The 12211-nt window shown below is 35.0% G+C and overlaps 1 protein-coding gene and 2 long non-coding RNA genes across 9 annotated transcripts; 1 reads left to right on the top strand and 2 right to left on the bottom strand.

The window, feature by feature from the left end:
• Positions 1 to 2106: 2106 nt before the first annotated feature.
• On the bottom strand, positions 2107 to 3850 carry LOC107567142 (uncharacterized). The gene is made up of 4 exons (XR_001606601.1): positions 3782 to 3850; positions 3499 to 3527; positions 2645 to 2711; positions 2107 to 2185 (listed from the first exon to the last, which is right to left on the bottom strand). It is a non-coding gene; the product is annotated as an uncharacterized lncRNA (long non-coding RNA).
• Positions 3851 to 3955: 105 nt separating this feature from the next.
• Positions 3956 to 5100, bottom strand: LOC107567141 (uncharacterized). Its single transcript, XR_001606600.1, has 6 exons — positions 5042 to 5100; positions 4806 to 4929; positions 4643 to 4732; positions 4494 to 4570; positions 4182 to 4354; positions 3956 to 4018 (listed from the first exon to the last, which is right to left on the bottom strand). It is a non-coding gene; the product is annotated as an uncharacterized lncRNA (long non-coding RNA).
• Positions 5101 to 6767: 1667 nt separating this feature from the next.
• LOC107567145 (uncharacterized protein YwnB-like) lies at positions 6768 to 11721 on the top strand. Of its 7 annotated transcripts, none has more exons than XM_016252767.1 (6): positions 6768 to 6844; positions 7104 to 7167; positions 7328 to 7481; positions 9546 to 9747; positions 9863 to 10027; positions 10224 to 11721. In XM_016252767.1, exons 2-6 carry the CDS (start codon positions 7148 to 7150, stop codon positions 10379 to 10381), a joined length of 699 nt encoding a protein of 232 aa, XP_016108253.1. In that variant the 5' UTR covers positions 6768 to 6844; positions 7104 to 7147; the 3' UTR covers positions 10382 to 11721. The 7 variants fall into 7 exon arrangements, with proteins under 7 accessions (XP_016108253.1, XP_016108255.1, XP_016108252.1 ...); XM_016252769.1 differs by having other exon boundaries at positions 6769 to 6844; positions 7331 to 7481; XM_016252766.1 differs by lacking the exon at positions 7104 to 7167 and having other exon boundaries at positions 6777 to 6844; positions 7331 to 7481.
• Positions 11722 to 12211: the final 490 nt, after the last annotated feature.

Below are 12211 nucleotides of genomic sequence, written 5' to 3'. Positions count from 1 at the left end.
TCAGCCAGAATTTTCACCCAGCTTAGTTCTGAACTGCCCAACAAATTCTGCTTCTCTTCTGCATTTTGACAATGGAAATATACAATGGATTCTTTTAAAAGTAATGGTTACTTTTGTAATGTGATTTGTATTAAATAAATATATAAAATAAGAATCATTGTGCATGATTCATAAAGTGTCATACAAGTACTTAATAAAAGTGCTTGTTATACTGACTTTTACACTCACATTTTCTACCTTCAGGAGAAGCCATGGGGTGTGTCGTAACAAAAACCAGTGAATTCAATAGAAGATTCGATAAAGGTAAAATGTTTACAATAACATTTATATGAATGGCTAGTGTAAGTCAAAGAATGTATGTATGTGTGAGTTCTGTTTATTCAGAGACTATTTAGTGTGAATATAACTTACTTGACCTAAATGACTTCTTAAAACAGATGGAAATGCCATCCCAGGTGAGTTTTAACCAGTCCAGCAAAGCTTGTGTAAAACCTTATTTATCTCTCCTAGCTATTCAATTAGAACACCGTTGTCAATTATTTACGTGCAATGTCAATATATAAGTAACTCGTTAACTTTCTCAACATGTCTTCTTTTTCATGCATGTCTGCAGCGGCCATAAGTAAGCAAAACTCATCTTTTAAGACTTACAGTACACTGTAAATAAAACAGTCTAACTTATAAGAGAAAGAAAACAGTCTACTATTTGTCTTTTTACTTAAAATTCCATGGTTAACTAAATGTGTTAACTGCTGTTTCTTTGTAATTATTTGTGAAATTTACTAGAATTTTTTTTTTAAACTAAACTTACACCATTTTTTTAGTGTATAAATAATAATTCAATTCAATTCAAGTTTATTCGTATAGCACTTTTCACGATACAAATCGTTGCAAAGCAACTTTACAGCAAATTATGTTTCTATGATATTTAGTGGTAGCTTATCAGTGGTGCCTGTCAGTTAATGTACATATGGCAGAAATGTATGGAAAAAATCAATTAAAGACTGTGTTGAGAGAGGGCGGGCCGAGAGCCGTGGGAACGGAGCGAGGCCGGTGGAGTAAATGCTAATACACGACACCTGCACCACTCACCGGTCTCGAGTCCCACGGAGGAGCTCCGGAAGGATAAAAGGAGGAGTGACGACAGTGTTGGACGAGAGAGGACCAGGCCTGGACTTTATTTTCACTTCACTTCTATGTTTTGTGTGTGGCAGTCGTCCGCGAGGGGCTGCTGCTTTCCTTTCGTTTGGTGTTTGTTTATTTTATTAAATTCTTTAACTGTTAAAAAAAACAAAACCAATGTAACAAGGTTCGTAGATCGGGAAGAAGGAGGCGGGAACCGGCTGACATTTTAACTATTTCTAGTAAATTTCACAAATAATTACAAAGAAACAGCAGTTAACACATTTAGTTAACCATGGAATTTTAAGTAAAAAGACAAATAGTAGACTGTTTTCTTTCTCTTATAAGTTAGACTGTTTTATTTACAGTGTACTGTAAGTCTTAAAAGATGAGTTTTGCTTACTTATGGCCGCTGCAGACATGCATGAAAAAGAAGACATGTTGAGAAAGTTAACGAGTTACTTATATATTGACATTGCACGTAAATAATTGACAACGGTGTTCTAATTGAATAGCTAGGAGAGATAAATAAGGTTTTACACAAGCTTTGCTGGACTGGTTAAAACTCACCTGGGATGGCATTTCCATCTGTTTTAAGAAGTCATTTAGGTCAAGTAAGTTATATTCACACTAAATAGTCTCTGAATAAACAGAACTCACACATACATACATTCTTTGACTTACACTAGCCATTCATATAAATGTTATTGTAAACATTTTACCTTTATCGAATCTTCTATTGAATTCACTGGTTTTTGTTACGACACACCCCATGGCTTCTCCTGAAGGTAGAAAATGTGAGTGTAAAAGTCAGTATAACAAGCACTTTTATTAAGTACTTGTATGACACTTTATGAATCATGCACAATGATTCTTATTTTATATATTTATTTAATACAAATCACATTACAAAAGTAACCATTACTTTTAAAAGAATCCATTGTACATTTCCATTGTCAAAATGCAGAAGAGAAGCAGAATTTGTTGGGCAGTTCAGAACTAAGCTGGGTGAAAATTCTGGCTGAGTTGATCAAGAAAACGGCTCATTCCATCACACACACATCTGTGAACAGAAAGGAAAGACCATTAACTGTATTTATGAAGAAAATCTGAAAAAGATAATGTCATTAAGACAGAACAGTCACAGTTCCTTCACTAATGATTGCAAGAGACAGAAGTTTCCAAAGCATAGAAAATACATCCGACCTAGTTATTCACACCAATTCCTGTGCTTGCTCCTTGCAACAGCTGACAGACTGATGTCAACTGAGTGTGGCAAAATCCCTTAATGCCAAAATGATATTAGAGAAGCTATAGCAACCTCTTACATTAGGACAGAAATGTTGTTTCATTCAACAAAAACACTTATGTTACCAAACCAGACAATTAGACTTCATGAAAGGTTACCACATGACATGATGGTGGGGATCATATGTAAAGTGAATCTTGAGCAGCATATGTTTTATGTAAATATGTTTTACAGGTGTATTTTAGGTTAAGTAGTGTTATGGCTTGTTCTTACATCTCTGACAACTGTTGTGTACTTCTCAGGAGTGCCGGCACTCATGACGGTTGTATAAACGGTGATCCTGGAAGGAAGATCATACTCGCATTAAAAAACTGTATTACAGAAAGTGAGCTGAAGACACCTCTTTCACAAACACTTAACCACCCCAAAATCTTAAAATAATGCACACACATCAGTGTTCAAACTGTACTAAAGCTCTTGGGGGTCCCATGTTTTTCAATATATTAAATTGCAGTAATGTAACATTACCATTCAAATGAAACCAGTACCAACAAAAACATTTATGCACTGGAGAGGTGGCAAAGATGAAATAGTTGTTAAGGAAATAGAACAAAATAGACAATATTGTTTCTAAAATATTGGTCACTTCAAATTAGTTTCTTGTTTACAGGACAGTTGTATAAAGCCAATATCACATTTACATTCATGCTGATTTTGAGGAAAAATAGTACTCGGATACATAAATAGATATATAGATGAGTTAAGAATCATTGTTGACTTGTTGGGTGCCAGACATGAAAGATGGTGAGAGTTCAACAGAGATCAATGCTTGCTTGGACTGTTCTGATTTACAGCTGAGTGGCTTAAACAATTGAGTCTCTGTGAAGCTGTAAGTGTGAATAGTAGTGTGAAAAGTCTTCACATGACTGCTTTCTGCAAACTCTCCAGGAAAATTCTAAATTCTGCACTGCATGGTTAGATTCTAATATTATAACTTCAATGAGGAAGTAGGATTAGATTTGTACTACTGGTTACCATATACGAGAAATGAGCACTCTATATGAGGCCGTTACACAACCATAAAATATCATGTGATAGGTGAAATGCTGCATTACTGTCCTCCTTACCAATTACATACTGGATTCATGGATAAAACCTGTAAGAATGAAAATGAATTAGTCAATAAATTATGTAATAGGAGTGCATGCTTTCTCAAACACAAGGGAAATCTCATTAAAGAAAAACCTTCAGTCCTTTTTTAATATCCAAATCCAGAAACTACTTGTATACTGAAAACATTAAAAATTACGATAATACGATACATTTTGTAGTACATTAACAATGTGGGACAGAAATAAATGCCATAATCTATGACAATAATAGGCAGCCAAAATGGCTTTGTTCATATACCTTATACAGAGAATCCATACTAATATGGTTTTGACCAGTGGCATTCAATGCTTTCATGGCCACGTCTCTGTAAAAAAGACTAGGAGATGTTAAAAACAATCCCTAATTTTTTCAGTTAAATAATCACACATTTGTGCTCTCATGTTATTTATAAAAAATGTATTGTGTGCTTGCCTTCGGTCATCCTGTTTAGGGGCGGGAAGCCAGTGGTCATAATTGGTTTCAACTCTATACCAGCTCAAATAAGCAACAGTAAAAATCACAGGTTTAGTAATATAAAAACCTTCAGGAAAATACTAGCATTATATGAATGAGAGCCTATTGTTGCATTGTCATCACTTTTTGTCTTTCATTACAACATTTTAATTTTTGTCATTTAAAAATGATGGTTTGTGCGTACTTTCCATTAAGTGGATCCAGAGGCCAGATGTCAGCTGACCCGCTCCGGTCTCTGGTGATGACCACACCCTCACCAGCATGAACACCCCCCAAAATGTAATAGACATCTGTGATGATCGGCACCTTGGCCAGTCTCACTACTGCATCCTGGAAGTCCACAGCTGCTTCAAGAGTCTAAAGAGAATCAGAAATATACAGATTTATTTCATGCAAAAGTCTCTTAACAGCCAAATAGTAATTATTGCACCAGTAAGTAAATGTACTTTGATATACTGAATTATATTTTGAATTTGATATACATTTGTTCTCTCACCTCTCGCACTAACCAGCTAACTGGAGAACTTTTTAATAAAACTGCTGAAATTACATTCTCCCACCAATGTCCCTTATCTGTAGAAATATAGATGTAAATTAAAACCACACAAAATCCACTAGACAATCTCTTTTTAAAAATCAACCTACTGCATTCGTTGCCAGACTCTGTAAACTTGTTGGGGCTTTGTCCTGTCCACAGCCCAACATAACCAGCAAAACTGTTCCTCTGTATGCCACCTGGAGAGAAACTTCTTTCAGATTCAAGAGTATAATGTAATGTAATATAGTATTATATAATAATCACTATTACCTTTCCATTTTTAATAAAAAGTACGTCTAGAGTAAGATTTCTGAGCACACCGTGGGGATAATCCAGGTTTCTGCCATGGTAAATATTGCCCTTTGAATCTTGAGTTACAATACTGGTGCAAAAGCTGAAAAAAGCAATGCAGCCACAATGAATGTTGAAAAAAGTTGACAACTAAAACACTTCAAGAGAGGTACTGTACCAAAAAGTGTAGAAGAACAGTCAACAGCTATACTTACGCAGATACTTCATAGGCAAAGTTCAACAGCACAATATCTACAATGTCAGTGCCATAGAAGGATGCCCTGTATTTCTCCAGCATAGGGCTGTGGGATATATTTCTCCAGAGCCTTCACTATAGGTTTAACTACTTCATGAACCCATTTGGGAACAGTTGAGCAGCAAAAGAGGGTGTTTAATATGGAGCCAGATCAGTCTCAAAAATAATACATTTACAAAATAAAATTCGTAAATGTGCTGTGGATCAGTGATGACAAACAATGACTAAATGTAGATTTACAAAGTTCAAGAACATGATTTATTAAAAAAAGATGGGGGTTATCAGCAGCGCTTAATTTTTTTATCACGTGCATTGTAAACTTAAACATTTGGTGATATTTTGTGATTTTGATTACAAATTCTGCGTGTAAACTTTTTAAACTTGTCATCAAGGTAAAACTAATAGCTAACATGGTTCTGGCCAAAATTGCAAGAATGCAAAGCAACATTTTCTCGTAATGTGCGCTCGGTGATCAGACTGTCTGATACTTACTCGATCACTTCAGATGCAGCTTTTCTCAAGAAATCGATGTCATAGAGGTTCTTCAGAGGAGCCCATCACTGAAAGGCAGGCGCGTCCAGACTGATGTTTACCACTGGAGGAGAGAAATCAGCTGTCGACACGCAGAAAGCTGTCATGCCGAGAAACACACAAATCTGTAGCTTCATGGTGAATACTGAACACTAACTGTCCTTGTGATGGTGACATTTGAATATGCGAAACCGAAGACTTCTTCACACTCTTCCCAACTTCTGTATTTGAAAACAAGGAACTGATTGTTGTGGCAGTAACACATTAACCACCAGGGGGAGTGGTGTCCACCGTCCACGCACACTTTTGCACTTAACTAAAGTCCCTCGGTGTGAAATCAAATACAAGTGCTTCACGCTTAAAGCTTTGCTGTCAGTGTCAATAAAGGTTGTGTTAATCATGAAGCTTGGTCCGTCCGATTAATGTGTCCAAATACTGGAATCATTTCGGACTACAATGCAATACAATTCGCCTTGATTAGGCTAGGTCGGTGTACAGTATATTTGAAGACATTGGTTCCCAATTTACAGATTTCTGTGGTCGCAGACTGAGAGTGCAAAACAACACATAATGATGTGCAGACATTTGTCCTCACTTCTTTATTCAGACTTTATGCGCGTTTTTAGCATGCTGACTCATTCAGTAAAGTCTAAAAACTAAAAGAAAAACTTATAGGAAAAATAAAAACATTAAACATACAGAAGACTATAATTTGCCATGGGTTCCCTCGAGATGTTCCTATGAGTTTTTATATAGGGGTTTTCAATTCATGAGTAAAATACGGTCCGTGGTACGGTCATAACTTGACGATGGGCGTTTTGTTGTAGAACGTAAACTGCACACGAGTTACATACACACCGTTAGTTACTGCTTACAAACACGTTTATTTCAAATAAAATAAATAATAATAAGCATAACTGCTTTTACGTTTAATGAAAGTTACAACATACAATAAAAATCTATTTTTGCTGCAGCTTTCATTTTTAAAACATTGTTTTGAAAGAAAGCATTTTGAAAATGTTTCAAAGAATAACATTTTATTATGATGTCATGTATTAATAATGTATGATGTATGTAGCTTTTTTTTTTTTAGAGAAACATGCGTTTGGACCTGATGGGATGCAAATACTCGCAATACGCATGCGCACTCGTGTCCACATGTGTGAAAGTTAATATGCATGCATGGCTTTACTGTTGCGTTGCCACCCACACCCGCAGGATCGATTTTAGAGTGAGTTTGGTTGTTGTTAGGAATATATTTACTGATATATGTTTTTTTTTTGCGATTCATGTAGGATGAACATGGGCTTGCTTGCACACCATGCTGCTGATCATCACACTGCATTGACACAGTGCGCTAGATGACATGCGTTATGTCTGTGTTGACGACAGGATTAAGTGCTTCATTTGGTGATGCTCACATGCTTCAGATCTTTTACAAATATCTTCCCTAGGCTAAAAACACACTTTCGGTTTGAATGTGTCCGCAGAGGCATTATGTTGTCGTCGTTGAGGAGGAGTCGTGCAACAACAAATGTCATTTCCGGACATTTGGTAAGCAGGTTATATCACAAGCAGAAGATAGTTCAAACTAAACTTTTCGCGACGTTATACGCACATTCCTGTAAGAAACCCTATTCATATTTTAGCCCTTTCTCTGGGGTTTTATGCAAACGATTGTGACTATGTTATGGCAGCACATTTTCTTGTTTAGCAGGAGTAGAAGATTAATCATGAAGATTGCAGTAGTTGGCGCGACTGGTCAGACCGGGCAGCAGCTGCTGAATCAGGCTCTGCAGCAAGGACACTCAGTCACTGCCCTCGTCAGAAACCCGGGGAAACTGACGGTAACGCACGAGAACCTCAAGGTAAATATTAACAGGGAAGTTTATGCTCCAAGTCATATATTGTTAATCTTTTTGAAAATGCATGGTGAAATTATGAGATACTTAAATTTATACTGTTACATTGTACATGAATTTGCTCGCAGGTGTAATGGGTCGGACTGCAGATTCACAATAACATAGGTTATGCATCTAAATTCATTCTTCCAAGGTCCTTCATGACAAAATGAAATTTTTTTTTTTTTTGAAGTACGAGTATAATAGTCTGAGCTATTCATTGGCTCTTATTTTCTTTCTTATCTAGTTGACTCAAGTCTGCACAATGCTTAAATTAGTTATTTAGTTTAGGATTGCCCTTACCAAAAAGTAGTATACTTCAAGTTTATTTTAGCAAGTATACTTAAGTAAAGTTGAAGTATACTTTATGTAGTAAGTATACAAATATCAGTGTACTAGTAGTATACTTGTAAGTGTACTATTTCAATACTTCTTGGGACTAAATTGGCCCACTTTCTAGTATATATCAGTATACTTTAAGTATAACAGTAGTAAACTTTGAGTACACAACTAGTTTACATCAAAATGTTTAGTTTGTACTGCAACTATACTAAAAGTGAACTTATAGGTATACTGATAGTTTACTAATTAAATACTTGTAGTAGCATTTTTAGTACACTTTGAATGATAGTCTCAGTAAAGTACTAGTTTAGTAGTTTTATACTGCAAGTATACTCGTAAGTTTTCTTTTAGTGAACTTTACATCATACTTTAAGTATACTACTATGTCCCTATTTAGGTATTCATTTGTATATATTTTGTTACATGAATATCTGAACATACAAAACATCAAAAGAACAGGGTATCTGCTTGTAAACAAAAACATTTTATTCTAGCTTCATGCATTCTTTTTTTAAACACTTGAATGTGGATAAGTTTCATAAATAAAAATAAAGAAGAAAAAAAAGACTGAATTGGATTCAGAATGATAATCAAAACGTAGATAAAGTCGATCAACACCCCAAAGCTTGACAGTTATTATTACCTCTTCAATGGTCTACATTTTATTCCATAATGTTACACAGTTTTGATACTGTTTTATGTCTGATGATCGTGTTAGATTACATGTGGAAGCATCTGTTGTTTCGGTTTCTTCTTCACTTGTGATTTTTGGAAATTCTGTACAGAAGATGTGTACTAGCACCCCCTACCGTATAACAATGAAAACACGGATTCTAGGAGCACAATTATAGCTAAAATATATTTAGACTTTTTCTAAGTATAAGTCAAGTATACTTAAATGTCATTTTAAGTATATTTCTGAGAAGTACATAAAACCCATTTCTGAGAAGTACATACAAAGTAGACTAAAAGTATACGTTCCTATTTTTAGTTTAAAAAAAGTATAGTAATAGCACACTTGAATAAACGTATTTTTCGTAAGGGTAGAATAAAATGAAAGAGTTCTTAATCACCAAGGTGAAAATGTTAACGTTTTAATGCATAACTTATATGCAAGTTTTTGTTTTATCCTTTATTTGAGTTGTTATATGAGTTTTTGTACAGTGTCACCAAGGAAGACGGCTAAAATTTAGCATAACGGTCACAAGGGTGGCATAAAATCTTAATGTGTTTCATTTATGGGCTGATATCATCACATGATTTGCTTGCCCCACATTTTTGTGCAGGAAGTAAAGATTTTGAAGGACAGTTATACAGTTACAGTAATGCCAAATAATGATATGTGGCAGTGCAATGTAGATAATGTTTAATGTGTTCCAGTTGTAAGCTTTTGTGCGTTATGGAAGAAAGAAACACACTGATGCAGGTCACCATCAACGAATGTATTAGTGTTAAAGGAAGGTGCAACAAAACCCTAGCTAGTACAATGTGTTTTTCCCAGCATATTCACATGAGTTCAGGGGCAGAGGAAACCCCGAATCGGGTCTTAAAGGGACAAACACCCAGATCATTACACAGTCCAGATGATGCACATTTTATCTCTTAGATTTTCAGTATTCACTTAGTAGCCACCACTAGAATGCAGCCTCATAACCTTGTACTGTTTAACCGCATGCCTTCGTGTGATAGGTGGTTGAAGCAGACATTTTCTCAGAAGACAGCCTGAAACTGCACTTCAAAGGTCAGGATGCTGTGTTGTCCTGTCTTGGCTTTCCAATCTCATTTTTTTATGGAGTCACTGGCTACACTCAGTCTATGAAGGCAGCATTAAATGCTATGCGTGAAGTCAAAGTCAATCGAATCATCACCATGACCTCATGGTACACTGACCGTAAGTGCTGTTATTATGGATAGGCATACAAAATCGAAAGGTCTTTACCTCACAGTATTTTTGGTCTCATCATTTGTCTGGTGTAGTAATTGGATTGCTATGCCACTCTTCACAGCAAATTCAGGCTCCAATTCTTCCTTTCTCATCCGCTTCATGTTGCTTCCCATGATCAGAAGTGTTCTGAACAACATGTATGAAATGGAAAGCTTTCTTAAGCAGACTGACGACATCAACTGGACTGTTGTCCGGCCGCCTGGTCTCAAGAATACACCAACAACAGGTGAGATTTATTAATAAAACATCCGATTAAATTTTAATACATATTTTATTTTTTTCATATTAGGTAAAATATAATACATTTGAGTGCTTATGCAAAATGCTTAATAACAAATAAATCATTATTGGAAGTTTGCTTTTGCTGCAAAGCCATATAGATTACCACAAATTTGTGGTAATTTGTCTTGTTGTTTTCAAAGCCAATGAGTTCCTCACTCATGAGGGTTATTATGTCCCTGATGAAAATGGTCTGCCAATCGGCCAGTCTGTGTCAAGAGGAGATGTGGCTCGTTTCATGCTCTCTCTACTCAATAACAATGCTTGGATGAAGAAAGCTGTTGCCATCATCACCAAATGAGTTTGCACTTCACTTTTATCATTACATTTATATCATTTGCCAAAGAGCATTTAATTGTTTCATTCAAATTGATAAAACATTTTACATTTGAACTTACAGTACTTATTCAGTACGTCTGGCTTTATGTCACACACAGCAGTTTGCAAAGATGGTCAGACTAGCAAATAATATCCTACTAAAATGTTTGCCATATACATATATTTTTCATTACTACTTTAGTTTTAAAAGGATTTTAAGAGGTTTCACAATAACAAAGAAAGAAAATATAATTCATAAAACCTTTTGTTGCCCATTGTTTGGGACATTTTGTGATGGGTATTGAAATGAAAATTAAGAGCAAAGAAATGGCAATTAGCTGCATGTGCTCTTTTCTTCTTAGATATACTGTATATGAAATGTGAAGTTAAATGTAAACAGCCGTAGTTTGAACAAGGAGACTTACTAATTTATAATCATTATTAGTTTACTAATATCGAGCCTTCATGCATATTTGCTTATGTTGATTTCCTGCATAACACAAAACACATCAATCCCTATCTCTTGTTGTGATGTCCTTTCCAACTTGTCTTATTAAGATTTTCCACAATATATTACTGACAAAACATTACAATCATCATTAGGAAACGTTTCTTGGCCTTCTAAGCTATAATCTTGTCTAACAGTATATTTTGCATGCACTTCAGAAGGTCTGTTGCTACTGATTTGTTTTTTTTTGTTTTTTACTTTTTTTTTAATATTATGTATTACATATCTATAGACTTTTTTACAATACACTATATTCAGATTTTACAGTTTATATGGATTATATGCAGTTGCACTACATGAATATGTGGATGTTCAGGTTTAAATTATAGCTATATTTGAATGTTAAATAGTATAATTTTGGCCTACCATTAAGCATATAGTTGTAATCTATGTATAAAAATGTAAAAATGCTTTAGAGCATTAGAGAGGACCTGTAGTTCCTTACACAAACCACTAGAAGGCTCTTCACTGTGCTAGAAGCCACTGGATGTACTGGCTTGCATTTGGTGAAACAGCCAGTTCAGCATGGACACAGAAATCCAAAACAAAAATTTTTGGAACCAATACTTGTTGAATGATGACCTTATCTGCCATTATTACTGGTTGTTTGTTGTTGAACAAGTGAATTAATTAAATTGTTCTTTAAGATGCAGTGTGCTATGAACTTTATGCAACTGGTGTGAATCGAGTGTCTTATGACCACATGAGCGCAGTGTTGCACTGGTTTTAATAAACCACTTGGATACCCTGCCTATACATTGAGAATATATGCCATCAAGTCCTACATTGTGTCATAAGTTGATGGAATAAATAATGGGCAATACAATTAAGAAAAGCTCTGTTTTTTTTTGTTTCTGTTATTCATATATTGACAATAAAGGTATGATTTAAAAAAAGCAGAGAAAGAAAAGCTTTTACATTTTAACAGAGCAGCCTGACTATTCTGCATTTCTGCAAAAGATTTACATTTTTGTTGCACGAAAGTAAAAAAAAAAAAAAACTTCTCACAATTCAGTTTTTTTTTTTACTCAGAGACAGTTTAAGAGAACTCTCAATTCTGACTTATTTCTCGAAATTGTGAGTTAATATCTCGCAATTCTGAGTTTGTCGCACAATTCAGAACTGTCGATTATTTTTACCATAGGAAAGTCATATATAAAAGGAACCAAACAAGTACGTACAAATGCATACTTTACTCGTGGAGCTCTAATGTATTATTTATTAATATATTCCAGCATATAATCTCCACTCTTATAAATATTCAATGTGCTGGGTGAAATTTGAACAGCAAGAGAACAAACAACT

Source organism: Sinocyclocheilus grahami, unplaced genomic scaffold, assembly GCF_001515645.1.
Source record: "Sinocyclocheilus grahami isolate Dianchi unplaced genomic scaffold, SAMN03320097.WGS_v1.1 scaffold1130.1, whole genome shotgun sequence".
Taxonomy (NCBI): Eukaryota; Metazoa; Chordata; class Actinopteri; order Cypriniformes; family Cyprinidae; genus Sinocyclocheilus; species Sinocyclocheilus grahami.
This window is presented reverse-complemented; position numbering and strand designations above follow the sequence as displayed.